The 26,681-nt window shown below is 43.7% G+C and overlaps 1 protein-coding gene across 1 annotated transcript; it reads left to right on the top strand.

Moving 5' to 3' along the window:
• Window positions 1–21,532: 21,532 nt before the first annotated feature.
• On the top strand, window positions 21,533–24,354 carry LOC136488443 (uncharacterized). Its single transcript, XM_066485374.1, has 2 exons — window positions 21,533–21,825; window positions 22,182–24,354. Exons 1-2 carry the CDS (start codon window positions 21,533–21,535, stop codon window positions 24,352–24,354), a joined length of 2,466 nt encoding a protein of 821 aa, XP_066341471.1.
• Window positions 24,355–26,681: the final 2,327 nt, after the last annotated feature.

The following is a 26,681-nucleotide window of genomic DNA, read 5'->3' as shown; positions in this document are numbered from 1 at the left end:
TGAGCACTAGCAAAGCTACCCAATGCATATCTCATAGGAGACAAGGTATAAGTTCAATTCTAGGAAATCCCTATCAAGGTAACACATGCAACATGAATTAAATGTTTTAAAGTTGGTAGGAATCAAGGATAATCCCATGCTATACTTGCCTTGAACAAATTGCTCCTGTGGATCCTGCTCATCAAAGTAGTACTCTTGTTCACCCACGAATTGCTCATCGTCTATACTCGATAATCACAGCAACATACAAGCATCCAGAAGCAATCATGCATAGCAAACAAAAGCTATAGATTAGAACATATACCAATCAGCATAAAATCAAGATGAAAAGTTTGTAAAACAAAACTACGTCTCACTACAAACACACAAACGTGAAGATCACAAAAATCGTAGCTAAAACGAAGATGTTATGAATTAAACAAGATTTCCTTTAGTAAAATAATAGATTAAATCTAACCTCAAATTTTAAAAGTTGAAAACATGCCTAACAGTAGGATGAACATGTAGATTATGGAATTACGAACCTAACGCAAGTTGAACAGATCAAATCGGAGTTAAAACGAAGATTTTATAGCCTACAGAAGGTAGTGGTAGTTTTCTAAATAGATGAAACTTCATTTTTTAAATTAAAATAATTAAAATCTGATTTTAAACCGAAACAGGGACTGTGGGCATGAAAACAAAGAAATACAGGGGCTCTTTTGAATAAATGCTGGGACGACGGGTTAAGATCCAAATAATTGTAAGGGCCTTTTTGCAAAACGACAGACGAAGGGGTATCTTAAGATTTGGAATGTTGGATTAGAATCGGATGGCGCAGATCAGACCAGAGGGGAGGTGAAACGGCTGGCGAGGATGACAGCGAGCCCTGATGGCGGCACCATTGACGGGACCTCCCTAGAGCTATCGGTTTCGATGTTCCAGCCACGTTTGGCAAAGGAAGAGGTCGGGAAGCAATAGAAGCTCAATTCGAACTCAATGGAGGGTTTGGATGCGGTTGTGGCGGCGCGGAAACGACACGGTGCACGTGGTAGCGGCCCATGTCCACCGGCGGCACTTTGGCGATGCGGGTAAGAGAACAGAGTGCAAGGGAGAAAGAAAGAGAAGCACCTAGGGTTTCCCTACCTTCTCGCAGAGCTCGGGGTTGCGGTTGCGACAGCGAAGGAACGGTGAATCGGTGAATTCGACGGTGGCAGCTCGCTTCAAGGGCTACGGCTACGCTGCTGCTAGCTCTATGCGAGGCAGCTGCATTGGGGCGAGATAGGAAGGTGGTGGTGCGGGGTCAGGCGCTATTTATGGGGAATCGGGGCAAAGTGGGCAGCACGCCAAGACGTGGCATGGCGAAGGCAGAATCGGCGGCGTCGGCAGTGTCCGTGCTGGACACGAGCAAAGGAAGGAGATAACCCTAACATGCAGCCCCAACATGTCAGCGAGAGGAGAGAGCACGGGTGGCTGTGCTGGGCTACGTTGGGCTAGGCCACAGGAGAGAAAGAGATGGCTATGTGGCTGGGCCTAGTACAAGAGCAGGGCGCGGGAGATGGAAGGTCGAGCAGAGCGGCCCAAGAGCGGGAGAGGGATGGCTAGGCCTATGGAGGAGAACAGGCTGACTGGGCCAACAGGCCGAAAATGAGAGAGGGAGAGAGTTTTCCTTTTCTTGTTCTAAACTAATTTTCAAAACCAATTTCGAATATAAATTCAAATCAGTTTGAAATTTGATTTCAAACCACACAATACAAAAATTATATGCAGCAGCATGAATGCATAAGCATAAATGTAGACCTTATAGTTGATTTTAATTTGATAAAATTTATTATTATTATTTTTCTAAGTTGCTTGCTCACACTAATTCATAAATAAATCCAATTCACCTATTTTCAAAATGTTGCAAATTTTAGGGTGTTACAATTCTACCCCCCTTAAAATGAATCTCGTCCTCGAGATTCGGACGATGCTTACTCAAAAAGCCATGGGTAGGCTTTCCTCAAATCTTCTTCTCTTTTTTAAGTAGCCTCATCTTCTGTATACCGATTCCACTGAACCTTACACATCTTTATAACTCGGCTCCTTGTAACTCTTTATGCCGTCTCCAAAATCTTTACCAGAAATTCCTCATAAGTGAGATCTTCCTTAACTGTAAGCTCTTCTAACGGTATCTGCTCCTCTGGTACATGCAAATACTTCTTTAATTGAGACATATGGAACATATCGTGTACACCTAACAAACTCTCAAGCAATTCCAACTGAAAAGCTACTTCACGTCTCTCCAAAATCTTAAAAGGCCCAATATACCTTGGTGCTAGCTTTCCTTTCATATTAAACCTTCTCACACTTCTCATTGGTGACACCTTCAACTAAACATAATCTCTGACTTCAAAAACCAATTCTCTCCTCTAAGTGTCAGCAAAACTCTTCTGTCAAGACTGTGCCACTCTCAAGTTATCCCTAATCATCCTTACTTGCTACTTGTGCGTCTCTTAAAACATCCGGATCCGAACACTTGAGTTTCTCCCGTCATGATTCCAAAACAACAGGGGTTCTACACTTTTGTCTATACAAAGCTTCGAAAGGTGCCTATATTGAAGACTCTTCTGATAACTATTGTTATACGAGAACTCTGCATAAGGCAAACTCTTGTCCCTAACTTGTACCATACTGCAATGCACAAGCTCTCAACATGTCTTCTAATATCTGATTAGTTCTCTCAGTTTGTCCATCTATCTGAGGATGATATGTTGTACTAAAATTCAACTTTGTTCCTAACGAACTATCTACTTGCTGCCAAAAATGAGATGTAATTTGAGTACCCCGATCAGACACTAATTTTCTTGGGAACTCCATGTAGACACACTATCCTCTCCATATATAATTGGGCCAACTTCAGGTCCTTTATAATGAGTCTTGACCGGTATAAAGTGAGCAACTTTAGTTAACCTGATCCACTATCACCCATATTGAATCATAACCTCTATGAGTGCGTGGTAACCCAACAATAAAATCCATACCAACTTCTTCCCACTTCCACTCAGGTATCTTCATTGGTTGTAATAATCCTATAGGTCTTTGATGTTCAGCTTTGACTCTTTGATAGGTATCGCATATAGCAACATACTTAGCAACATCTCTCTTCAGTCCATACCACCAATACTTCTCTTTCAGATCCAAGTACATCTTGGTACTTCCAGGGTGAATAGAGTAAGCAGACTCATGTGCCTCACGAAGAATTGCATCCCGTATAGCCTTATTCTCAAGCACACATAGTCTTTTCCCAAACCACAGAGTTCCATTATCATCCATATGGAATCCTGGTGCCTTGCCAATCACTATGTTCTCCGCTATCCTCTTTCAACTTCGCATCCTATAACTGGCTCTTATGTATTTCTTGCTCCAGTGTAGGCTCTAACACCAACTCTACTACATTAATGACGAAACCCAAGTTTAGTCGCTCAAATTCAGCACACAACTCACTTGACATAGCTGCCACTTGTACCTCCTTGGTGTAACTCTTCCTGCTAAGAGCATCAGGCAACAACATTTGCCTTTCTAGGATGATAGTGTACTTCCAGATCGTAATCCTTAATCAACTCCAACCATCGACGCTGTCTCATATTTAGATCCGTCTGAGTGAAAATGTACTTTAGACTCTTGTGATCAGTATAGATGTCACTCTTATATCTGATAAGATAGTGCCTCCATATTTTTAGAGCATGAACCACTGCTATCAATTCCAAATCATGAGTAGGATAGTTTAGCTCATGCTTTCTCAATTGTCGGGATGCATAGGCCACAACTCTTCCTACTTGCATCAGAACACATCCGAGACCTTGACGAGATGCATCACAATAGATAGAAAAGTTCTTGCTCAAATCTGGCAAAACCAACACTAGGGCGGTAGTCAACCTCTTCTTCCATTCCTCAAAGTTAGCCTGGCACTTTTCTGACCACATAAACTTAACATTTTTCTCCAACAGAGCTGTCATTGGCTTGGCAAGTTTAGAGAGACCTTCTATGAACCTTCTATAGTATCCAGCCAATCCCAAGAAACTACAAATCTGTCCCACATTGGTTGGTGGTTTCCAATTCAACACATCTCTCACCTTGCTTGGATCTACTGCTACTTCCACCATTAGAGACAACATGGCCTAGGAAAAAAACTTCCTTCATCCAAAACTTACACTTGCTTCGCTTGGCATACAACTTGTGTTCTTCGAGCTTTTGCAAGACCAACCTTAGATGTTCAGCGTGTTCTTCTTCTGTTTTGGAGAATACTAGTATATCATCGATAAATATCACCACAAACTTATCCAAAAACTCCATGAACACCTTATTCATTAAGTACATAAAGTATTCAGGTGCATTGGTCAAACCAAAGGACATAACAGTGTACTCATACAAACCATACCTCGTAGTAAAAGTTGTCTTGGGAATGTCAGCTGCATGAATCTTTAACTGATAATAACCAGAATAGAGATCAATCTTAGAGAAAATACAAGCACCTCTCAACTAATCAAACAAGTCATCAATTCTAGGTAGCGGATACTTGTTCTTGATAGTAACCTCATTTAGTGACCGATAATCAACACACATCCTCTGGGTACCATCCTTCTTATCAGATTAATCGATTCTTCCAAATGAGAGCTAGAGAGCATAACTGAACTTCATATGGCACCTTAAGTATTCTGACCCTTCTTAAATTCAACATGCTTGTCAATAGGTGGCGCTTGATGTGGGTTGTTCAACACACTTTGAGAAATAATCTGTAATAACTGAGTCTGTGTCATCAAAGCTTGCTCTATAGATGGAGAATTTGATGGCGGTGGATTAGAATTGGTAGGATTCCTTCCCAGTGAGAGCTAGAATCTACAAAACCACCTTCACTTTGGCTACCCCCCGAAAGAAAAGATCAACTAGGGGACACAAAAAGGGTAGCTTGCACCTTCTTCCAGATGAGCTAACTAGTATCAAGACGTTCTGATATCCCAATGATACTCTCGTGTATGGGCAATAACAAGAAATCTGAAATTCCTCGGGAGCATAAAAATAGCAGCATAGTAAACCACCTGTAACTCTCATTCTGTTAATCCAATGAAGTTGTAGCTTATACCGTTGGAAAGCTTATAAAATTCTCCACAACTTTCTTATAGAACACTTTTCCAAATTATGCAGTTCAAGTAGTCAAAAATAGTGCACAATAGAAACTGCTCTAGGTTTTAGACAGCACAGTTGCATCGTCTTGTGATTTTCGTAATTCCATAACCAACATAGCTAACAGGGTAGTTCTTGTGTTCAAAGAAAGATGTTGAAGTCTACTGTTGTACAGAATTTTTCTATGATTTTTTGGTCTTCCAAAAAAAGAGAGATAAAAGCTGAAGAGGGCAGGCTGCTCTGAAAGGCAGGATAGGGAAAAGAGAAGAAAACTATAACCCAACTATTTATTCCATTAATCCTTATACCTTAGGCCTATAAACTAAATGAAATTATGATCAAACCCCACAAGATCATTGCAATCATTACAAAGATTTCAAACAAGCATAAGCATAATGACAATTCAACAAAGCACTAAAGGTTCATAATTCAATCATTGACTCAACTTGCGATACTATCGTACTCGTTGTACTAGGGGTAACAATCCTAAGACTCATCTTCAGATTACGCCAGAAGGTGATGAAAGACAGTTCTAAAAGCATATCAAATAAGGGGTGAAGATAAGAACAAAGACTTTAGAATAAGCACCAAGGTAGAAATGAATAGCAAGGGTAGAGATATAGTAGAGACGAAAATATCAAGATTCATAGAGCAAGGGTTTTTGTAGCAACTTCTAAACCTTAGAATGACCGGTTTCTACTAGGCTTGCGTCCTACAGTCAGCATTGCTTTGATACCACTTTGTCGCATCCTGTTTTAAGAACAAAACCAGATATACACCATATGTGAGCCAGGAAGTCAAATCTCACATATAGCTACAAATAAGGGTAATATCGAAAGACAATGCTCAATATATAATGTACTTAGTATAAATGATATAACCTTAGACAGCAAACAGCGGAAAGACAACTCCGATCTTTGGGTGAAGACTCCAATTCCACAGGGACAACTGACTAGTTGATCACAAGCCTAATTTCTCCAAACTCTAGCAATCTGGTATCCATCCAAGATTTTTCCAAAGATTTAAAAAGTAAAGCAAGCATAACTACATGTCGTACTCAACAAATATAACATGGGGTTCATGAGGCTCAAAAGGTTTGACATAGGTTCATGAGCATTTAGCTTTTAATTGTCACAATTTTAGCATAAGAGTAGCATCAAATTGTTTTAATCCCGTAGTAAACACATGATCAATGTAAACAAGAATAATGAATAGCACAAATAGATAATTCTTAGTGATCATCTATTCCATAAGGGTTCCAAGGCCGTTCGTGACCATGAGCATGGCTGATATACCAGTTTTACACAATGTAGAGGTTGTACACTTTCACTATGAGTCGTAATACCCATATGCCCGGGTTAATTACTCCCAAAATACTTCCAAGGTGAGCATGCAGGGTTCACTATGAAGCCTTTCAAAGGTTCATCTAACAAGTTAGGGCCATTAGATTCACTCAGCAAATAGATATAGAGCCCCCCTTCCTGATGGCACATTGACGTGCAGCCTATACACATGGGGACAGAGGCCGCACTATACCCGATTCGGCAAGCCATTCTTACACCAGTAAAGGTAACCACTAACAAGCTAGAAAAGGTCCTCATACTGAGCTAAAGCCAGAGCCATGTAGCCCTCACAGCTATATTGTAAGTCCCGGATGATCACTTATAGATAAGCCCTTAGGGAGAGGAATCTAGATCATTTAGAAAGTGGCTAAATACTCTAGCCCCGTGTTTCTAAGTTGCTAAAAAAATCATATTTTAATATTTATTGCATATACCATTAGTCAAGTTATAAGATCAAGGTTTAATTGAGCACTAGCAAAGCTACCCAATGCATATCCCATCGGAGACAAGGTATAAGTTCAATTCTAGAGAATCCCTATCAAGGTAACACATGCAACATGAATTAAATGTTTTTAAGTTGATAGGAATCAAGGATAATCCCATGCTATACTTGCCATGAACAAAGTGCTCCTACTGATCTTGCTCGTCAAAGTAGTACTCTTGTTCACCCACGAATTGCTCACTATCTATACTCGATAATCACAACAACATACAAGCATTCAGAAGCAATCATGCATAGCAAACAAAAGCTATAGATTAGAACAGTACACCAATTAGTATAAAATCAAGATAAAAAGTTTGTATAATGAAACTACGTCTCACTACGAACACAGACGCGAAGATCACAAAAATTGGAGCTAAAACGAAGAAGTTATGAATTAAACAAGATTTTCGTTAGTAAAATAATAGATTAAATCTAACCTCGAATTTTAAAAGTTGAAAACATCCCTAACAGTAGGACGAACATGTAGCACTAGTAGAGAACAGAGCTTTACTCCCGGTGGGGAACCCCCTCTAGTCCCGGTTCCCCACCCGGGAGCAAGCATCCGGGACTAAAGGGGGGTCCTTTAGTCCTGGGTCAGGAACCGGGACTAAAGGAGGACCTTTAGTCCCGGTTCGTATTACCAACCGGGACTAAAGGTGCCTCCTGACATGCCACGATGGCCGCCACCTTTAGTCCCAGTTGGTAATACGAACCGGGACTAAAGGTTTTTTTTCCTTTTTTCTTTTCTTTTCATTTTATTGTTTTCTTTTCAAAATAGGTTTTCGAAGTCGTATTGTACGCTGCTAATTATACATTTATACGCGCGTATAGTATGTTTTGGTTCAAGCACAATGAACGTATTAAATCACACAATTCAAGCATAGAAAAATATATATATATATATATATATATATATATATATGCATGCATGCATCATATATATATTTACATGCATGCATGCATATGTGTATTTTACATTATATTATTTCATGTGCATATATTACAAAAAGATTGCATTACAGTTGTTGTGATATAACAAGTTTCCTCTCATCCTCTAGCTTGGCTTCCATGGCAGTGTTGGGTCGAAGTAGAACTCACCCTTGGAATCGATGACCTGCTCATTAAAAAATCCGGCTATAGACTCTTGAATTGCTTTGATTTGGTCTTGCCGTATGACCTTTTCCTCCAACCATCGAGTCTACAGGTTTGAATTAAAGGAAAATAAATTAATATATGTACATATATATATATAAAGACATAGTAACACAATCAATAATAATAATTAAATGAATATATAGTGTATTTTTAACGTACTTTGAGTCTCTCTGTAGGAGTTCTTTGGGAGACCACCTTGATAAACTTGCAAACATAGTAACCACAGTAGTTGTTCCCCTGTTCCTGCCTCAGACACCACTTTACGAGAAAAAGATTTGTCATCCAATCTGGTGATCCGGTGAAAGCTATATGTCTAATTAATAAAGATGATGCGATTTAGGGGACTTACTTTCAAAGGGATTACATTCAGTGGCGCTTTGCATTTTCCCATGTGTTGCTTCTCAATAAAGGTTTTCCAAACACTGCCCAATAAAAAATTTGCCACATCATCAGATATAGTTAATCATCATGTTTGTGTGTATATATAGTTGCTAGAGATACCGAAATTACCTCTGGATAATATCTATCATATCTTGGTAGTCTTGTTGTGGTTTTCTCATCGAGTCATAGATTATCAAGTGACTTTTCACCAGATCGATGTCCATCAATATCCAGTGATTGCTGCATGTGTTTATAGGATATAACGCATAACACTCATTAATTAACTAGAATCAACATATGAGCCATTAAGGATGATCGACATTATTAACACTCACCTGAAGTTGTAGGGAAAGAGTATATCCTTCTTGTGGCGTTGGTTCACTAAGAAGTTCATGAGGTTACTCTCTGACTCAGACTTCCAATTAGTCTTTGGAGTAACTGGGTCTTTGAATACTATATGGGGATCAACAAAACCAATTTCATTGCAGCCTTCCTTTCTGAGCTCTGTCATTGTAAATCTGCATATATATAGTACTTGTTAGGATAATTTATATGCATATACACACATATGATGAGTTTAATAATAGATCGAAAGAATTATTACTTACAGGCAATAGCAGCTAATGATAACTTTGTCCAGAGAGGTCAGGTGGCATAGTTGATGAAATTCTGCAAAGTCAACATACATAACATCATCGCCACGGAACCAATGTTCGTCTCTAATTCTGACACCAACGCAGAAGTCTCCACCGGTAGACGCCTGCATGTACCACTTGTTTAGCAGGTACATTTGCGTCCCCAGATCAGATAAGGCTTGAGGGTTGTATAGACTCTGGCCTAGTACAATTTTTTTCTTCCAAATATCAACCTCCGCCGCACTCTCAAAGTTTCCATCACCAAACATCTGGTAAAGGTCGAGACCAGTCTCATCAATAAATTCACCAAGGTGATCCAAATCGACATCCGGAGGTATGTTTGCCTGATGCATTAATCCTAAATTCGAACCATATTCATTACCAACAACTAGCGGGGGGACTGATTGGTGCGCTTGTTGTCCGAGTTGGGCAACTCCTTTCCTTGCCCGCTTCTTTTTCTGTGCCGCCTCAATTAACTTGGTGAGAGTGCGGTCATAGTCCGATAACGTTGATTTGGACGGCTTACGAGATTCCCGCTGTTGTTGCTGGTAAGAAGCCACCCTTTTTCTTAGAATATCTGGAGCTACGAAGAAGTACGGTTTCTCCGGGTTTCTCCTTGCTTCTTGATTCTTTTTAAGTTTGTCATAGAATCTAGACATATCTTTTTTATATGCATCAGTTCCTTCTTCCTTCTCTTCAGATATTATTTTGGGAATAGCCCTTGGTTTCACGGTGGCTTTCTTTGCCGGCGGGGACTGGTTCTTCATTTGCGGGGCTAGCCTCTTGCTAGGCTTCTTGGTAGGCGGGGGCGGGGGAGGCGTTGGAGACCTCCTTGGAGGTGTTGGCAGCGGCGTTGGAGACCTCCTTGGAGATGGTGTGGATGCAGCCTCGCCTTCCAACACAATGTCATCGTACAGAGCACTATGATGATCTGGTGATTGAACAATTGGATTTAGGTTGGGAGAGGATCTGCTACAAAAAAAGGAATGACATATTATTATGAGCAAATTGTTAATTATTTAAGCCAATACAAATTAATGATGTAGTGTTTTCATCCGCACGTACCTATGGTGAGGTAGTTCAGGAGGAGGTGGAGCCGACATCCCTGGAATGATGATGTAGCGCTTGCGCCATAGAATGAATGTCTTCTCCGCTTCTCCTAGAGTCTTCTCGCCATCACCTCCAGGAATGTCAAGAGGCAAATCACTAAAACCTTTTTTAGCTTTATCTACCGAGATGGTAGCATATCCTTCTTAGATTATATTCCCATGAATCCTTGGTGTCTTGGTTCGGTCGATAGGATTAACAAGACCGATAGCCACCTTGATTGTGGAATTCCCCTTCGGAATGTGTAGCTCACACGTTGTACAAGGTTCAGTGACGTCATCCACAGGGAAGCGCAGTCCTATGTCCCCTTGATTTGGTATCTCCGTGGAAGCGCAGCTGCTTTTCAACTGAACAGATTGGCTAATGTTGATTACTGGCTCTAATGCCTGCTTGCTTGCACTCACTGCTATTTGCACTTGCCTTCTGATTTCCTCCTGCATTCTCGCTTCAAGGTTTTTTTCCCGCTCCTGTGCTTCACGCACCGCTTCCTCCAACCTCTGGAGCCGCTGTGCCTCTTCTTCCTTCTTTCTCTGGCGGCTTCTGTAGGAAGGTCTGTCCTGAGGGAATCCATGCTCCCACGAGACACTTCCTTTGCCTCTAGTTCGGCCACCATGTTCAATAGTCCCGATGGCGTATGTCAGCTCATCCTTCTCTCTGTTGGGCCTGAACGCACCACTAGCAGTAGCTCTCTGAGCATAAAACAATCTTTTTGCTGCTTCTTGCAGTCTTGTGCCATAAACGCACTTCCCTGTCTCCTGGTCCAGTGTTCCCCCATGAGCGAAAAACCAATTCTTCGCACGTTCTCCCCACTCGAGTGATTCTGGTCTGATACACTTGGCAAGAAGGTCTGCTTCCATTTTGTTCCACTTCTTAATGGCAGTCGGGTAGCCACCTGATCCCAAGTTATGGTGGTATGTCTTCTATTGGGCATTACGTTGGTTCTTTATCACCCGACTCACACCCTCTTCCGAAGTCTTGTACTATACAAACTCATCCCAATAGGGCCTCTGCTTTGAGATCAGGCCTGGGACAGTAAAATCTGGTGCTATGTTCTTCTTGACATACGTCGTGTATAGGTGTTTCTTCCAAGTCTAAAACTGGGTGGCCATCTTCTTCATTGCCCAATCCCTAACTCGCTCCTTCAATTCATCACCATCTATTATATCATCATAGCCATCTGTTTGGAGCGTGAAATATACCAAGACATCTTTCCAAATTAACGTCTTGTCACGATCGGAGACAAAACTGATATGAGGAGCATTGGTCTTCTTCTTCCATTCGCGAGTACTGATCGGGAGCCGGTCCCGTACAAGGTAACCACAGTGGTGCACAAATTTCATTTTATTCGGCCCCCCCCGGTTCTCCTATATCCACATTGAACTCCGAGATGATGAAGCGGCCCTCCAATGGCTTTTTGGGACCTCGAACATTTTTACTCTTCGTTGTAGTTGTTGATGTCGATCCAGAGGGCTACAAAACATAAACATTATTTTTAATGTCATGAGCACACATAAGACATATGATAATATATATAGCTAATAATAAAAAATATATACTTGGCCAATATGTTGTTGCTCATTTTGTTCAAGAGCTAAGTACTGACTCCCGTCATCTGCATCCTCTTGCACGTTATTTTTAGCACCATCATCGTCGGCAACTTGAGTGCCAGTGTTGATCAAATTCATCATCAACTCCTCCTCATCCATGTTTCTCGGGTCGGCCATCTAGCTTCAAAAAACAAAACCAATATCTTTGCTTACATGCGTAAAATCTACGAACAATATGCATTATTAAATCTTGCCCCTCGGTCACGGACGCAATTCGCCACACTAGGGCGAACTGCGTCGGTACTAGGGCGAATTAGGGCTATACATAAACGACCGAGGGCAAATTGCGTCGGTGACTAGGGCGAACCACGTCGGTGACATCAACAGCGCGGTTCGCCCTGGTGTGATTGTTTAGCGTTAACGATAACGATAATACGAATGTTGATCGACTAGGCCGCAAGAGAGGGCGGTGTGACAAGAGTGGCGGTGCTCCACTCCGCCATATATATGTCTGTACACATGGGTGAACGAGGGCGGCGGTGCTCCGCTGTATACATAGAAACGCATGGGCGAACGAGGGCGGCGGTGCTCCGCGACGTATATATACATGCATATGAATACAAATGACGTATATATACGTGTCGGCGCGGTGGCCGGTGTGCTGACGACGACGACGTGAGGCGGGCCGGCGTGCTGACGACGACGACGTGAGGCGGGCCGGGGCGGTGTCGGTGCGTGATGTTGTGATCCTATGTACCATGTGAACCATGTAGTCATTCATCATATGAGAAAATTCTATGCTGATAATGTAAGTATAAGTCATTATGAAATGTAAGTATATGTGTCTTATTGCTAATATAACCATTACTATTTCCGAAATGATAAGAATTTATTTTCTTCTTCTATAGGCACAGTACTTCGTCTCTGATGCTATGATATAAAGTTTGAAGATAGCCTTCCCGGGAAAAATATGTAATGCTCATATTACTTTAGCAACATTAATATATTATATCTGTATATTCAAAGTTCACAAATGAAGAAACGTTGAAGTTTTCCTTCATTTTTATATGATATTTGCGTATATAAAATCTAGGACATTTGTAATTTACTTTAGAACATCTATATTCGGTATCACAGCAAAATATAACATTTTTTGAAGTTTTCTGGCCACCGTCTGAGAATGTACAGAGAGACGAACTAATCACCTCGACCTCGACAGTGGAGGGTCTCGGACGCGTGCGGAGGAGGGCGCGGTGGAGGGCCATGGGCGCGCGCGGAGGAGGGCCACGGGCGCGCGCGGTGGAGGCCGCACGAGGAAGAAGAGGGCGGCGGTGTCACGGAAGGCGAACGGACGGCGGCGCGAGGAAGAAGAGGGCGGCGGTGTTCGACGAGGAAGAAGAGGAGCGGATCGATCTGTGCCAGGCGCTGGCAGTTATATACTAGAGAGATTTACTCCCGGTGCCAGCCACCAGCCGGGAGTAAAGGATCTTTACTCCCGGTGCGAGTTACCAAGCGGGAGTAAAGGTCCCTTTACTCCCGGTGCGTGTTACCAACCGGGAGTAAAGGTATACCTTTACTCCCGGTTGGTAACACGCACCGGGAGTAAAGGGTTTTTTTTGGCGGGCCACGAAACTGCAGCCCACCTTTACTCCCGGGTGGGCTTCCCACCCGAGAGTAAAGGTGGCCTGCAGTTTCGTTTCCCGCCTATTTTAAGCAATAGTCTTGTTAAATACAATAGAAATGCAATAGTTTTTTGTTAAATACATAGTAAATTAAATAAAAGGCATAAAATTATTTTGTTAAAAATATGGATTTTCTTTTTCTTTATTGCACATAGGAAAAATCTATAACCTAACTTTTTTTTATTTTTTGTTACAATTATAAAACATAATGTAACTAGTATTTATTATTTCGTTAATGCAAAAATGTAGTTTTAATTAAAATTATTAAAACTATTAGTTTTGGACAGGAAATTTGTTTTCACATCATTTTAACGTTAATATTTTAATTTTTCATCACTCAATATCCTAATTTACCTTTTTGAGAGAGAAATCCCACCAAATCAAACATTGATTTAATTTGAAACATGACATAATAAACATCTGAATTCACAATTATTACATAATATCTCAAACACACACTACATTAAATCACTATATCATCAAGTGGGCACAGCAGTGAACTTCTTTACGTATGTCCCTTGGTTATGATCGCGTCGTAACCATGGAGTGTCCTCATCATTTACCAAGATGCTAGGGTCTTTGTTCACTTTGAAGGGCGGAATTCGGTCATCCTTTTCATAATCTTCTGACATGTCCGACTTGTCCTCAATTCCCACGATGACTCTTTTCCCTGAAAGAACTATGTGGCGCTTTGGCTCTTTGGTTGAGTCATTATCATTTTTCCCTCTTTTTGGTTTGGTAGACATATCATTGACATAGAACACCTGATTCACATCCTTGGCAAGGACGAATGGTTCATCTTTGTACCCAATATTACTAAGGTCTACTGTTGTCATTCCATACTCGTTGTCTACTGTTACCCCACCTCCGGTCACCTTGACCCATTGGCACTTGAACAATGGGATCTTCAAAGTAGGTGCATATTCTAGTTCCCATATTTCATCTATGCGTCCATAATATGTCTGCTTATTCCCATTCGGGTCTGTGGCATCTATGCGGACACACTGTTTTGGTTGGTACTCCTTTTATCTTGGGCTACTGTGTAGAATATGTTCCCATTTATCTCGTACCCTTTGTATGTGACGATATGCCATGATGGTTGCATAGCCAATAAATACAGTTGCTCATGGATGCTCTCATCACCTTGACATTTTTTTTGCAACCAACCGCCGAAAGTTTCCATGTGCTTACGCGTAATCCAAGCTTCAGTCTTCCCTAGAAACTCGGATCGTAAGAGATCCTTGTGTGTCTCAATATACGGATCTACCAAAGAGGAGTTCTGTAGAACTGTGTAGTGCGCTTTATTGAAATAATCATCATCCGTACCAATATATGTTTTCCTCCCTAGTGTCCCCTTTCCGCTTAGTCTCCCCTCATGTCTTGATTCAGGAACACCAATCGAGTCAAGGTCAGGAATAAAGTCAACACAGAACTCAATGACCTCTTTTGTTCCATAGCCCTTAGCGATGCTTCCTTCTGGGCGAGCATGGTTGTGAACATATTTCTTCAGGACTCCCATGAATCTCTCTAAGGGAAACATGTTGTGTAGGAACACAGGACCGAGAATGAAAATCTCCTTGACTAGGTGAACTAGGAGGTGTGTCATAATATCAAAGAAGGAAGGAGGGAACACTAACTCAAAGCTGACGAGACATTGAACCACATCATTCTGTAGTTTAGCTAGATCAGTTGGATCAATTGCCTTCTGAGAAATTGCATTGAGGAATGCACATAGCTTCACGGTGGCTAGACGTACATTTGGATGTAGAATTCCGCTTAATGCAACTGGAAGTAATTGCGTCATGAGAACGTGACAGTCATGGGACTTTAAGTTACAGAATTTCTTCTCTGGCACATTTATAATACCCTTTATATTCAAGGAGAATCCAGATGGTACCTTGATGTTGTTTAAGCATTCAAACATGATTTCCTTCTCCTCTTTGCTTAGAGTGTAGCTAGCAGGACGTAAGTAATGGCGTCCATCATCTGTCTTCTCTGGATGTAGGTTGTCTCTTTCTCTCAAACAACGCAGGTCCTGTCGTGCTTCAAATGTGTCCTTAGGCTTTCCATACACACCCATGAAGCCTAGCAGGTTCACACAAAGATTCTTCGTCAGGTGCATCACGTCGATCGAGCTGCGAACCTCTAGGACTTGCCAATAGGGTAGGTCCCAAAATATGGACTTCTTCTTCCACATGGGTGCGTGACCGTTAGCGTCGTTCGGAATAGGTTGGCTTCCATGTCCTTTTCTAAAGATGACTTTCACATCATTGACCATATCGAGTACATCCTCACCGGTTCGGTTGCGAGGCTTGGTCAGGTGGTCTGCCTTCCCTTTAAAATGCTTGCCTTTCTTTCTTACGGGGTGATTTACAGGAAGAAATCGACGATGGCCAAGGTACACAACCTTTCAACATTTTTTCAAGAATACACCTCTAATATCACCGAAGCAGTGTGTGCATACATTATATCCCTTGTTTGACTATCCTAAAAGATTACTTAGAGCAGGCCAATCATTGATTGTTACGAACAACAATGCTCGCAGATCAAAGTGTTCCTGTTTGTACTCATCCCACACACGTACACCTTCTTTATTCCACAAAATGAGAAGTTCGTCAATAAGTGGTCTCAGGTACACATCGATGTCATTGCCAGGTTGCTTCGGGCCTTGGATGAGCACAGACATCATAATGAACTTCCGCTTCATGCATAACCAAGGAGGAATGTTGTAGATACTTAGAGTAACAGGCCAAGTGCTATGACTACTGTTCTGCTCTCCAAAAGGATTGATACCATCTGTACTTAAAGCAAACCTTAAGTTTCTTGCGTCATTTGCAAACTCCGGGAATTCTCTGTCGATTGCTCTCCACTGGGACCCATCAGCAGGGTGTCTCAACATATTGTCTACCTTACGGTCTTCTTTGTGCCATCGCAACAATTTTGCATGTTCTTGTTTCTGAACAGACGTTTCAAGCGTGGTATTATAGGAGCATACCACATAACCTTGGCAGGGATTTTCTTCTGCGGACGTTCGCCCTCAACATCACCAGGGTCATCTCGCCTGATCTTATACCGTGGCGCATGGCATACCGGGCATGCATCCAATTTCTCGTACTCTTTGCCACGGTACAGGATGCAGTCATTAGGACATGCATGTATCTTCTCGATTTCTAGCCCCATAGGACAGACAACTTGTTTTGCTTCGTAGGTAGTGGCAGGCAATTCATTGTCCTTCGGAAGCATCTTCTTTTGGATTTTTAGTAACTCTCCAAATCCCTTGTCAGATACAACATTCTTTGCCTTCCATTGCAGCAATTCTAGTGTGGTTCCCAACTTTTTCTGCCCTGCATCACAAGTTGGGTACAACAATTTCTTGTGATCTTCTAGCATCCCGCTCGAACTTGATCTTCTCCTTTTCACTTTCACATTCTCTTTGTGCGTCACGAATGACCTGAGAAAGATCATCAGCCGGCTCATCTTCTGCGGCTACCTCTTCTTCAGTTTCTCCCATTGCAGTATCATTGAAGCACGCACCATCGGGAATAATATCATTGTCGTCCCATTGTTCTTCTTCACCTTCTTCCATTACAACACCGGTTTCTCCGTGCTTTGTCCAACAAATATAGTTTGGCATGAATCCCGACTTGAACAAGTGTGAATGAAGAGTCCTTGAGCAAGGATATTCCACCGTATTCTTACATATGGCACATGGGCAGCACATGAAACCGTCGCGTTTGTTTGCCTCGGCCGCACGTAACAAAGAATGCACGCCGTCAATGAACTCTTGGGAGCGGCGATCAGCATTATACATCCAATGCCGGCTCATCTGCATTATATGACATAAATACCATATTAAAACCTAGATCATAATTAATTATTTATACAACATGCGTGCCACCACAAAAGATACAAATTTACGAAAGCATCGCTACAATGTAGACAATCCCAACTACCACTAAAAGAACTAAAGCTAAAATACATTTCAGGAGCACAAGGATTTCGCGACCAATCTCAACTAAAACAGACAGATCCCCCGATCGTGCAACATCTTTGGGCTTCTTAGGCTGGATCACTGCCTCATTAGCCGCCGTATCTGCCTATTGTGCAAGATATTTTTGCACAAGTTCAACATATTCTTTCCTCCCAGTAGAAGCCTGAACATCGTCCACTACCATCCCACTGAAATTAAAACAAAAATTAGAACTTTAATCACAACCATCATGAAAATAGGTATAAACTAACCATAATCATTAAATACGATAAAATAACTCACATTGCGATCCGGACACTTGTAGAAGATATGATCCTTGTTGGGACCCTCCTTCTTCACTCGGTACTCCATCACAATCTTCGTCTCATCACGACACTTGCCGCATGGAATGAGAGGGAGGCCCGGCCTAAGTCGCTTTGGAAACCCATGAGAGGCCGAGGACCCGGAAGCAGTTGCCATCTACTCTCTATACTCATTTTTTAATACACTATAAATTTCTCCTTTTATAAACAAATAAAATTAAGAAACTATAAAATTATCTATATCTCTATACTCATTTTTTAATACATTATAGCTCAAAAACATGTTTTAATAAATAACCATCCGTACTAGTTGACCTTGCTTACGTGATCATCTCGGCGAGCATTTCTCCACCGGACGGCACCGTACTTGGTCAAGGAAGAGCTCCGATTCTACAAGGAAGGGAACACGGTCTTCCACGACCGTTGCCGCTCTCCCTCGTAGAATCAAAGCTCCTCCTTGACGTCCGTTACCGCTCGGCAGAGAAGATGCTCGACGAGATGAACACGGTCCGCAAGTTCAACTAGTACGGATTTTCTATAATTTTCTAACTATTTTCTAAGTTTATATTTATATATATACTACGTTTGGGTACGGTGATTGACAGACTACTGCGATGATATCGGGACATGTGAATAAATAATCATCCGTACTAGTTGAACTTGCTTACGTGATCATCTCAGCGAGCATTTCTCCACCGGACGGCACCGTACTTGGCCACAGAAGAGCTCCGATTCTACGAGGAAGGGAACACGGTCTTCCACGACCGTTGCCGCTCTCCCTCGTAGAATCAAAGCTCCTCCTTGACGTCCGTTACCGCTCGGCAGAGAACATGCTCGCCGAGCTGAACACGGTCCGCAAGTTCAACTAGTACGGATTTGCTATAATTTTCTAACTATTTTCTAAGTTTATATTTATATATACTTTAACCTTCTTTCATGTAAATATGCAAGCTTGAAGTGATTTTGAGCTCAAATTGCTTACAAATGAAAAAAACCACAATAAAGAACCATATATATATAGTGAACAAAATGACATAAGACAATGGTGAAAAATAAGAGTATGAGATTGGTAACCTTTACAACTGAAGAATCGACGGAGGAATCGAAGAAATCGATGGAGGAATCGAAGAATGGATGGAGGAACAATGGAGGGAGGGAGGAAGCAAGAACACTAGTGCAGTGAGCTTCAAAATGTGCTGAGCTCGGGCTCGGGGAGGAAGAAGGAGATGGCCGATATATAAAGGGGGGACATTTAGTCCCGGTTGGTGGCTCCAACCGGGACTAAAGGTAACTTTCCAACCCCGGGCGCAGCCACAGCCCGGGAGTAGACCTTTACTCCCGGTTGGAGCCACCAACCGGGAGTAAAAGTATACCTTTAGTCCCGGTTGGTGGCTCCAACCGGGACTAAAGGTCCCTGCCACCTCTGTCTGGCGCAGTAGCCGTTGGGCAGGGACCTTTAGTCCCGGTTGGAGCCACCAACCGGGACTAAAGGTATTTCTAGTCCCGGGCGCAAAAAATTCCAGGACTAGAGTCCATTTTGGCCGAGGATCAAAGGTCTGTTCTCTACTAGTGTAGATTATGGAATTACAAACCTAACGCAAGTTGAACGGATCAAATCAGAGTTAAAACGAAGATTTTATGGCATACAGAAGGTAGTGTCAGTTTTGTAAATAGATGAAACTTATTTTTTGAATTTAAAATAATTAAAATCTAAATTTAAACCGAAACAGGGACTGCGGGCATGAAAACAAAGAAATACAGGGGCTCTTTTGAATAAATGTAGGGACAGCGGGTTAAGATCCAAATAATTGTAAGGGCCTTTTTGCAAAACGACAGACGAAGGGGTATCTTCAGATCTGGACCGTTGGATCAGAATCGGACGGCTTAGATCAGACCAGAGGGGAGGGGAAACGGCCGGCGAGGACGGCGACGCCATTGACGGGACCTCGCCGGAGCTATCGGTTTCGACGTTCCAGCCACCGTTTGGCTAAGGAAGAGGTCGGGAAGCAATAGAAGCTCGATTCGAACTTAATGGAGGGTTCGGATGGGGTTGCGGCAACGCGGAAACGACGCGGTGCGCACGGTAGCGGCCCGGGTCCACCGGCGACACTTTGGCGACGCGGGTAAGAGAACAGAGTGCAAGGGAGAAAGCAAGAGAAGCACCCAGGGTTTCCCTACCTTCTCGTGGTGCTCGGGGTTGCGGTCGCGACGGCGGAGAAGTGGTGAATCGGCGAATTCGATGGCGGCGGCTCCTTTCAAGGGCTGCGGCGGCGCTGCTGCTAGCTCTATGCGAGGCAGCTGCATTGGGGCGAGATAGGAAGGTGGCGGTGCGGGGTCAGGTGTTATTTATGGGGACTCAGGGCAACGTGGGCAGCACGCCAAGACGCGGCGTGGTGAAGGCGGAATCGGCGGCATCGGCAGTGTCCGTGCCGGACACGAGCAGAGGAAGGAGATGACCCTGGCGTGTCAGCGAGAGGAGAGAGCGCGGGCGGCTATGCTGGGCTGCGCTGGGCTAGGCCACGGGGAGAAAGAGGCGACTGCACGGCTGGGCCGGTCCAAGAGCGGGGCGCGGGAGAGGGACAGCTGGGCCTGCGGAGGAGAACAGGCCGACTGGGCCAGCAGGCCGAAAATGAGAGGGAGAGAGTTTTTCTTTTCTTTTTCTAAACTAATTTTCCAAACCAATTTTGAATACAAATTCAAATCAATTTGAAATTTGATTTCAAACCACACAATACAAAAATAATATGCAGCAGCATGAATGCATAAGCATGTATGTAGACCTTATATTTGATTTTAATTTGATAAAATTTATTATTATTTTTTTTCTATGTTGCTTGCTCACACTAATGCATAAATAAATCCAATTCACCTATTTTCAAAATATTGTAAATTTTAGGGTGTTACATCCATGAGACACTATGTATCATTTTCTAATCTAATAGATGGAAATAGAGATTTTGTTAAAAGAAAAATACCGTCCAACAGCTTCTTTAATTTGATATAGTCATACTCTATTTCGAATTTCGCGTTAGCCAAAGATAAAGAGCGAGATAAACTCTCAAGAGTGCACATGAGATATAGAAAACTATTGGACAAGGAAAGCGGTTTTTATTCAAATGACTCAACTCCAAGAGCCTTTTTAGGATGTGTTTGAGACTGCTCTACTAACTCTGCTCTATAAACTCCACCGTGGTGCAGCTCCATAAAAAACATAGAGTTTGTGGAGCACATCTTTAGATGCTTTCACAACTTTACCTTTTTTCTCGAACAGAGTGTGTGGAGATGAACCTTTGTTTGGCTAAAATACGTGGAACAGAGCTAAAAAAACATGGAGTGGAGCAGTCCCAAACACTCCCCTTATATCCTTTATAATTGAAAGGAATTGAGATTTTGGATTTAAAAAAATACACTCAATTGGACCTCCAAATATAGATATTATCTATTCCTAATTTATCGTTAGCCAAATGTGGAGAGTAAGGATGACTCTCTAGAGTGCGCACAAAATACAGAATAAATGTCTCTTGAAATGATGGCTTAGGAGAGTAAGTTTTACAAAAACTTTTGCAGGGGAGTGAGTTTTAGAAATGACTCTCGGCGAGATGCTGTTAGCCGTTTTTATACTCTGCTTAAAGGTTATCCAACTATCTCTCTATATATATGGGGTGTATATATATGGATGCCCCCGACGGCGATTGACGACGGCGAAACGAAAGCGGAGCGCCGCGGTGAGCCGGTGGCTGCTGCTCATCAGCGGCAAGCCGGTATGGGTTTCAACCCCCCGGTGCCGCAGGGGGACAGCGACTGGGAGATCCGCGTGGCCGTGCTGCTGAGCCTCTTCTTCCAGGTGCTCCTCTTCCTCGTGGGCCCGACGCGCAAGCGCACCGCAAATCCCATGGTCCGCTTCGCCTGCTGGTCCTGCTATCTCCTCGCCGACTGGGTCGCCGACCTTGCTCTTGGCCTCCTTCTCAACAACCTCGGCAATATCGGCGGCAACGGCTCATCGTCATCCTCCTCCTCGAGCCTTTCCAGCGCTGGCGTGAAGCGTGGTGGTGGTGGTGTGGCCAAGGTTTTTTTTATCGGCCGAAATTCACGGAAATTTCCGAAATTTCCACTCTATCCCCAGGGTCCGATAAAATTTGACATCAGCTAAATTTTTCCCTTCTTTCCTACTCCCACACAGACAACCCAAATTCAGCCGTGCGACGGTCCCACACTATAATGTTTTATTTTTATTTTTATCTGTGAACAAGTGATGTTTAATAGCTTAGGAATAGTTTCAAGTCAAATTCTACGATTTTTTTTCAAAACAATTTGATTTTTTTTTGAATTTGGTCCGATATTTCCGATATATCTTGCTTATCCTATTTATCCATGACATCCGATAAATTTTTATTTCCGATAATGTAAACCTTGGGTGTGGCCACCACGGCGGGAAGCGGCAGCAGCAGCCCCGGCATCTTCGCGTTCTCGACGCCGTTCCTCCTCCTCCACCTGGGCGGGCAGGACACCATCGCCGCCTACTCCATGGAGGACAACCAGCTCTGGCTCCGACACCTCATCGGCCTCCTGTTCCAGCTTTTCGCCGCCTGCGTTGTCTTCTCCTGCTCCATTGAGGGGAACCCCATGATCCCCGCCACCGTCGTCATGCTCGTGGCCGGCATCATCAAGTACGGCGAGCGCACTTACTCGCTCTACTCCGGTAGCGTCGACGGCATCTTCGCCAGCATCCTCCCCGCCCCTGATCCAGGCCCTAATTACGCCAGGCTCATGAACGTGTTCAGCGGCAGGAAAAAGGCCGGCCTGGGCGTCGAGGTCGTCGCCGCCAATGGCGAAGCCCATCAGCTCCATCAATACCAAAGTAGGTATGAGGTCTCCCGGCTAAGGGACGCCGACATGAAGCCGGAGGAACAGGCTTACGACCTCTTCACCATCTTCCGGAGCGTGTGCTACGATATCAATCTCGGTCACAGGGAGCGCGAAACGAGCCAGGCCTTCTTCCTCGACCGCGACAGCATGACAGCCAGTTACGCGGTGCAGGTGATCGAGCTGGAGCTCAACTTCATGTACGACATGGTGCACACCAAGGAGCCCGTCGCCCACACCAAGCTCGGCTGCATCCTCCGCCTTGTCGGCTCTGGCTGCATCGCCTACTCGGCCATCGCCTTCTTCCACCTCGACAAGGGCAGCATCCGGCGTGTAGATGCTGACATCACCTACGCGCTGCTGCTCGGTGCGCTGGCGCTTGACGCGGCGGCTCTGGCCATGCTCATCTTCTGCTCAAACTGGACGCTAGTCTTCCTCGACAAGTCAAGGTCCGGCCTGCTAAACTGCCTTGGGCAGTGCATCAGGCCGCTGCAGCCGAAGCTGGCACGCTGGTCAGAAAGGACGCCACAGCTGAACCTCATCAGCTACTGCCTGGGCAAGCTCGACGGCGACGAGGCGTCTGCCACTGTCGCAGGCCGCCACCTGTGGAGAAGCCCGCGGGCTATCCGGGCGCTACGCAAGGCCGCCCACAGGCTAGGCGCGGGCGCGGCGGAGATCTTCGACGACATCTTCTTCGTTAGGCGCGAGCCTCTGAAGAGCCGGGGTAGGGAGGATGACCCCATCCCCGTGATCGATTTTGTCTTCACGAAGCTCAATGGCGCGGCCAAACAGGTTCGGCAATCCACGGTTCCAAGCGAGCAAGTGTGGGGGTCCAAGGCTACGGCCAAGGCATCTCCGAAAGCCAGGCACAAGGACGTGGAGGAGATGAGGAAAGCCAGGCACAAGGACGTGGAGGAGATGAGGAAGGCGTGCAGCTACCGTGGGGAGAAGGCCCTCAGTGCTATGAAGCAGAGGATCCCTGCCCCCGCCGGGGAGTCCATGAGTAATAGATCAGAGGAGTCCGTGAGTAAAAGATCAGAAATAGAAGAAGAAGAAGAAGAAGAGGCGATCGTCGACTGGGACATCCTGTTGGACAGCGTCATCGACCGGGACTTCGACGAGTCCTTGCTAATGTGGCACATCGCGACGGACCTCTGCCTCTACGACTCACCGCCATCGGGAACAGTCTCCAACAACAACGAATGGATGTCCATCAGCATGACCCTGTCGGAGTACCTGCTGTACCTGCTTGTGAAGCAGCCCAAGATACTTGCGGCGTCGGCGGGCGTCGGGCAGATGGCATACCAGGACACCTGCGCGGAGGCACGACGCTTGTTCGAGTCGGTGGCCATGTGGGAGCCCGACCACGAAGACGCCCGGAGGACGCTGCTGCACGCGTGCACGGACGTGGATCCGGAGCTGGTCAAGGGCGGCCGCAGCAGGTCGGTGCTATTCCCGGCCTGCATCATTGCCAAGGAGCTCAGGAAGCTCAGTAAGGACTCTAAGGAGGACATGTGGAAGTTGGTGGCCTGCGTGTGGATGGAGATGCTGACATACGCGGCGGCCAAGTGCAAGGGCACCACGCACTTGCATCAGCTCGCCCGCGGCGGCGAGCTCATCACCATGGTGTGGCTCCTCATGGCGCACATGGGGATCGGCAACATTTACAAAAAGATGGTGGAGGAAGACGCCACTCCAAAGCTCATCATCCGTCACCAGTAACTACTAACCTGGCATCAAACACAAGAACATTTTTTTTAATTACTAAGTTCACTACCATGCTCGCAGCTCGCTCAAATTAGTCTCCCACTACGGTGTGTATATATATATATATATATATATATATATATATATATATATATATATATATATATATATATATATATATATATGTACTTGTACATCAACCCGTGTTTCTGCACCGGTTAGAATTTTAGATAAGCATTACATGTTACTGTTTAAATATTTGAATAATATAAAACTTATTTATATTAATTTGCACATTTGTGTCTCTTTATGCATTTTCAAACACAATAGGAGTAATCTATATCTAGTTGTAATAAACTTATCGATTGCTGATTCATAGCTTTTTTTTTTTCCTTTGTACGGTGTATCTATGTATCTGCATTTAGTTAAAACCTTAACTTTGTTGGCTCTTGTTGCAGTCCATATCCTAAGACGCCATAAATCTAGATTTTGATTTTTCAAATTTTAATCTTATTAGTTGCAGAGTTTTTGTCCTCAAAGTTAACTTGAAACTCTTATGCTTATTGTATCTTTGATTAACTCTTCTTGTGTATTCTACTAAAAATAAGGCACATGCTCTACTCTTAAGTACTACAATGGCATAATAGTTTTTTTTTAAAAAAAACCTACACCAGTTCACTTAAAATTATTGGTTGAGCATAAAGTGAGAACTACAAGGGTACCGGTGCTAGCCTTAAGAGGATATTAATATTTAAGCCTTATAATCAATGTTTGCTCCAAAGGAATATCAAAGGCCAGATACATATAACCATGTTTGTTCTGCTCTAACCTCTCCCACTTCTCAAGTTGTTTAAACTTTCTATTCAACGAACTCTATATGCAGTAATACTTTTTCATATAAAAAATAGAGTTCTTACAATTAAACTGTTAATGTCATCAAACATTTTAGTTAAAATGTATAAAATTTATCTAAATAACAACTTATATAAATTATATGTAATGGGTGCTAATATAAACTTTAGATATTTTATAATATCATTAGTACATGAGTCATTAAGCTCAGTTTATGTGCATTTGTTGCCCGAATGGCTAGTTTCGCCCTAGACTTCGCAAGTCATGTGGGCATCCATGATTTGGGTGACAACTTGAGCAAAGTCTCCAAACTTCTTCATCAATATATCTATCTTGGCAGCCAACATCAACATGTCGAGTCCATCATGTCGAGTCCATCCACTTGGTCAACTCCACGGGGTGGGCAGCTTGGAAGGCGTTCTTCCTTCTAGCCATGGTTAGTAACCATTTTCTCAATAAGCTGATGAGCTTCCATAATTTTCAGAGAGACAAATGCTCTTCCAGATGCTTGATCTAGATTGAAAGGATCAAGATACCTAAGAGGGAGGTGAATTGGGTTAATTCTAAATTCTTTGCAATAATTAAGCCCTACACTTAGCCCACTTCACCCCTTGTATCTAGAATGTGTTTCTATTGTTCTCACGCATAAAAGTTTTGCACCATAGGTTCCAATCCTACTCTAGCATGGTAATTCTAGGAATGTAAAGACATGAAATGAATTGCTCAAATATAAATGCTCAAAGTAAAGAGAGGGAAAGGAACGCGGCGATATTTTTCTGAGGTATCGGAGAGTCGTCACTCCCCACTAGTCCTCGTTGGAGCACCCGCGCAAGGGTGTAGCTCCTCCTTGATCCGTGCAAGGATCAAGTGCTCTCTACGAGATGATTCTTTAACACTCCGTCGCGATGAATCGCCCACAACCGCTCACAACTTGAGTTAGGTCCTCCACAAGCTCCGTCGGATGATCACCAAGCTCCCAATCACCACCGAGCCGTCTAGGTGATGGCTATCACCAAGAGTAACAAGCACAAACTCTCACTTGACCAAGCCAAGCCTAATGAGAAGGGTGGATGTACACTTGCTACTCTCTATGCACTAATGAGGCCCTTAATCTTGGATTCTCAAATCTCAATCACCTCACTAGGCTCTTACTCTCCCTTGCACTCCAAAGGTGTTTCTTAGCTGAATAATTGGTCAAGAGACCTCCCTTGGACGAGTGGAGTAAGTATTTATACCCCCTCATTCAAAACATAACGTTTGGAGGCTGAGTCATCACTCTGCGGGGTGACCGGACGCTCCGGTCAGGGTGACCGGACGCTTCGGTCAGTTATACCCGCCACTGTGCCAGAGAGAGCCGTTAGGCTCTGACTGGACTCTGACCAGCGTCTGGTCAGCACTGACCGGATGCGTCCGGTCAAGAAAAACCCTCTCCGGAACCTTACTGATGTTGACCGGACGCTGGCACCCAGAGTTCGGTCACTTCACTGTTC

Source organism: Miscanthus floridulus, chromosome 10 (assembly GCF_019320115.1).
Source record: "Miscanthus floridulus cultivar M001 chromosome 10, ASM1932011v1, whole genome shotgun sequence".
In the NCBI taxonomy this organism is placed as follows: Eukaryota; Viridiplantae; Streptophyta; class Magnoliopsida; order Poales; family Poaceae; genus Miscanthus; species Miscanthus floridulus.
This window is presented reverse-complemented; position numbering and strand designations above follow the sequence as displayed.

Coding starts and splice junctions, on each gene's coding strand:
- LOC136488443 (XM_066485374.1), top strand. CDS start 21,533: ATGGGTTTCAACCCCCCGGTGCCGCAGGGGGACAGCGACTGGGAGATC. Junction 21,826..22,181: donor GTGAAGCGTGGTGGTGGTGG/TGTGGCCAAGGT, acceptor AATGTAAACCTT/GGGTGTGGCCACCACGGCGG.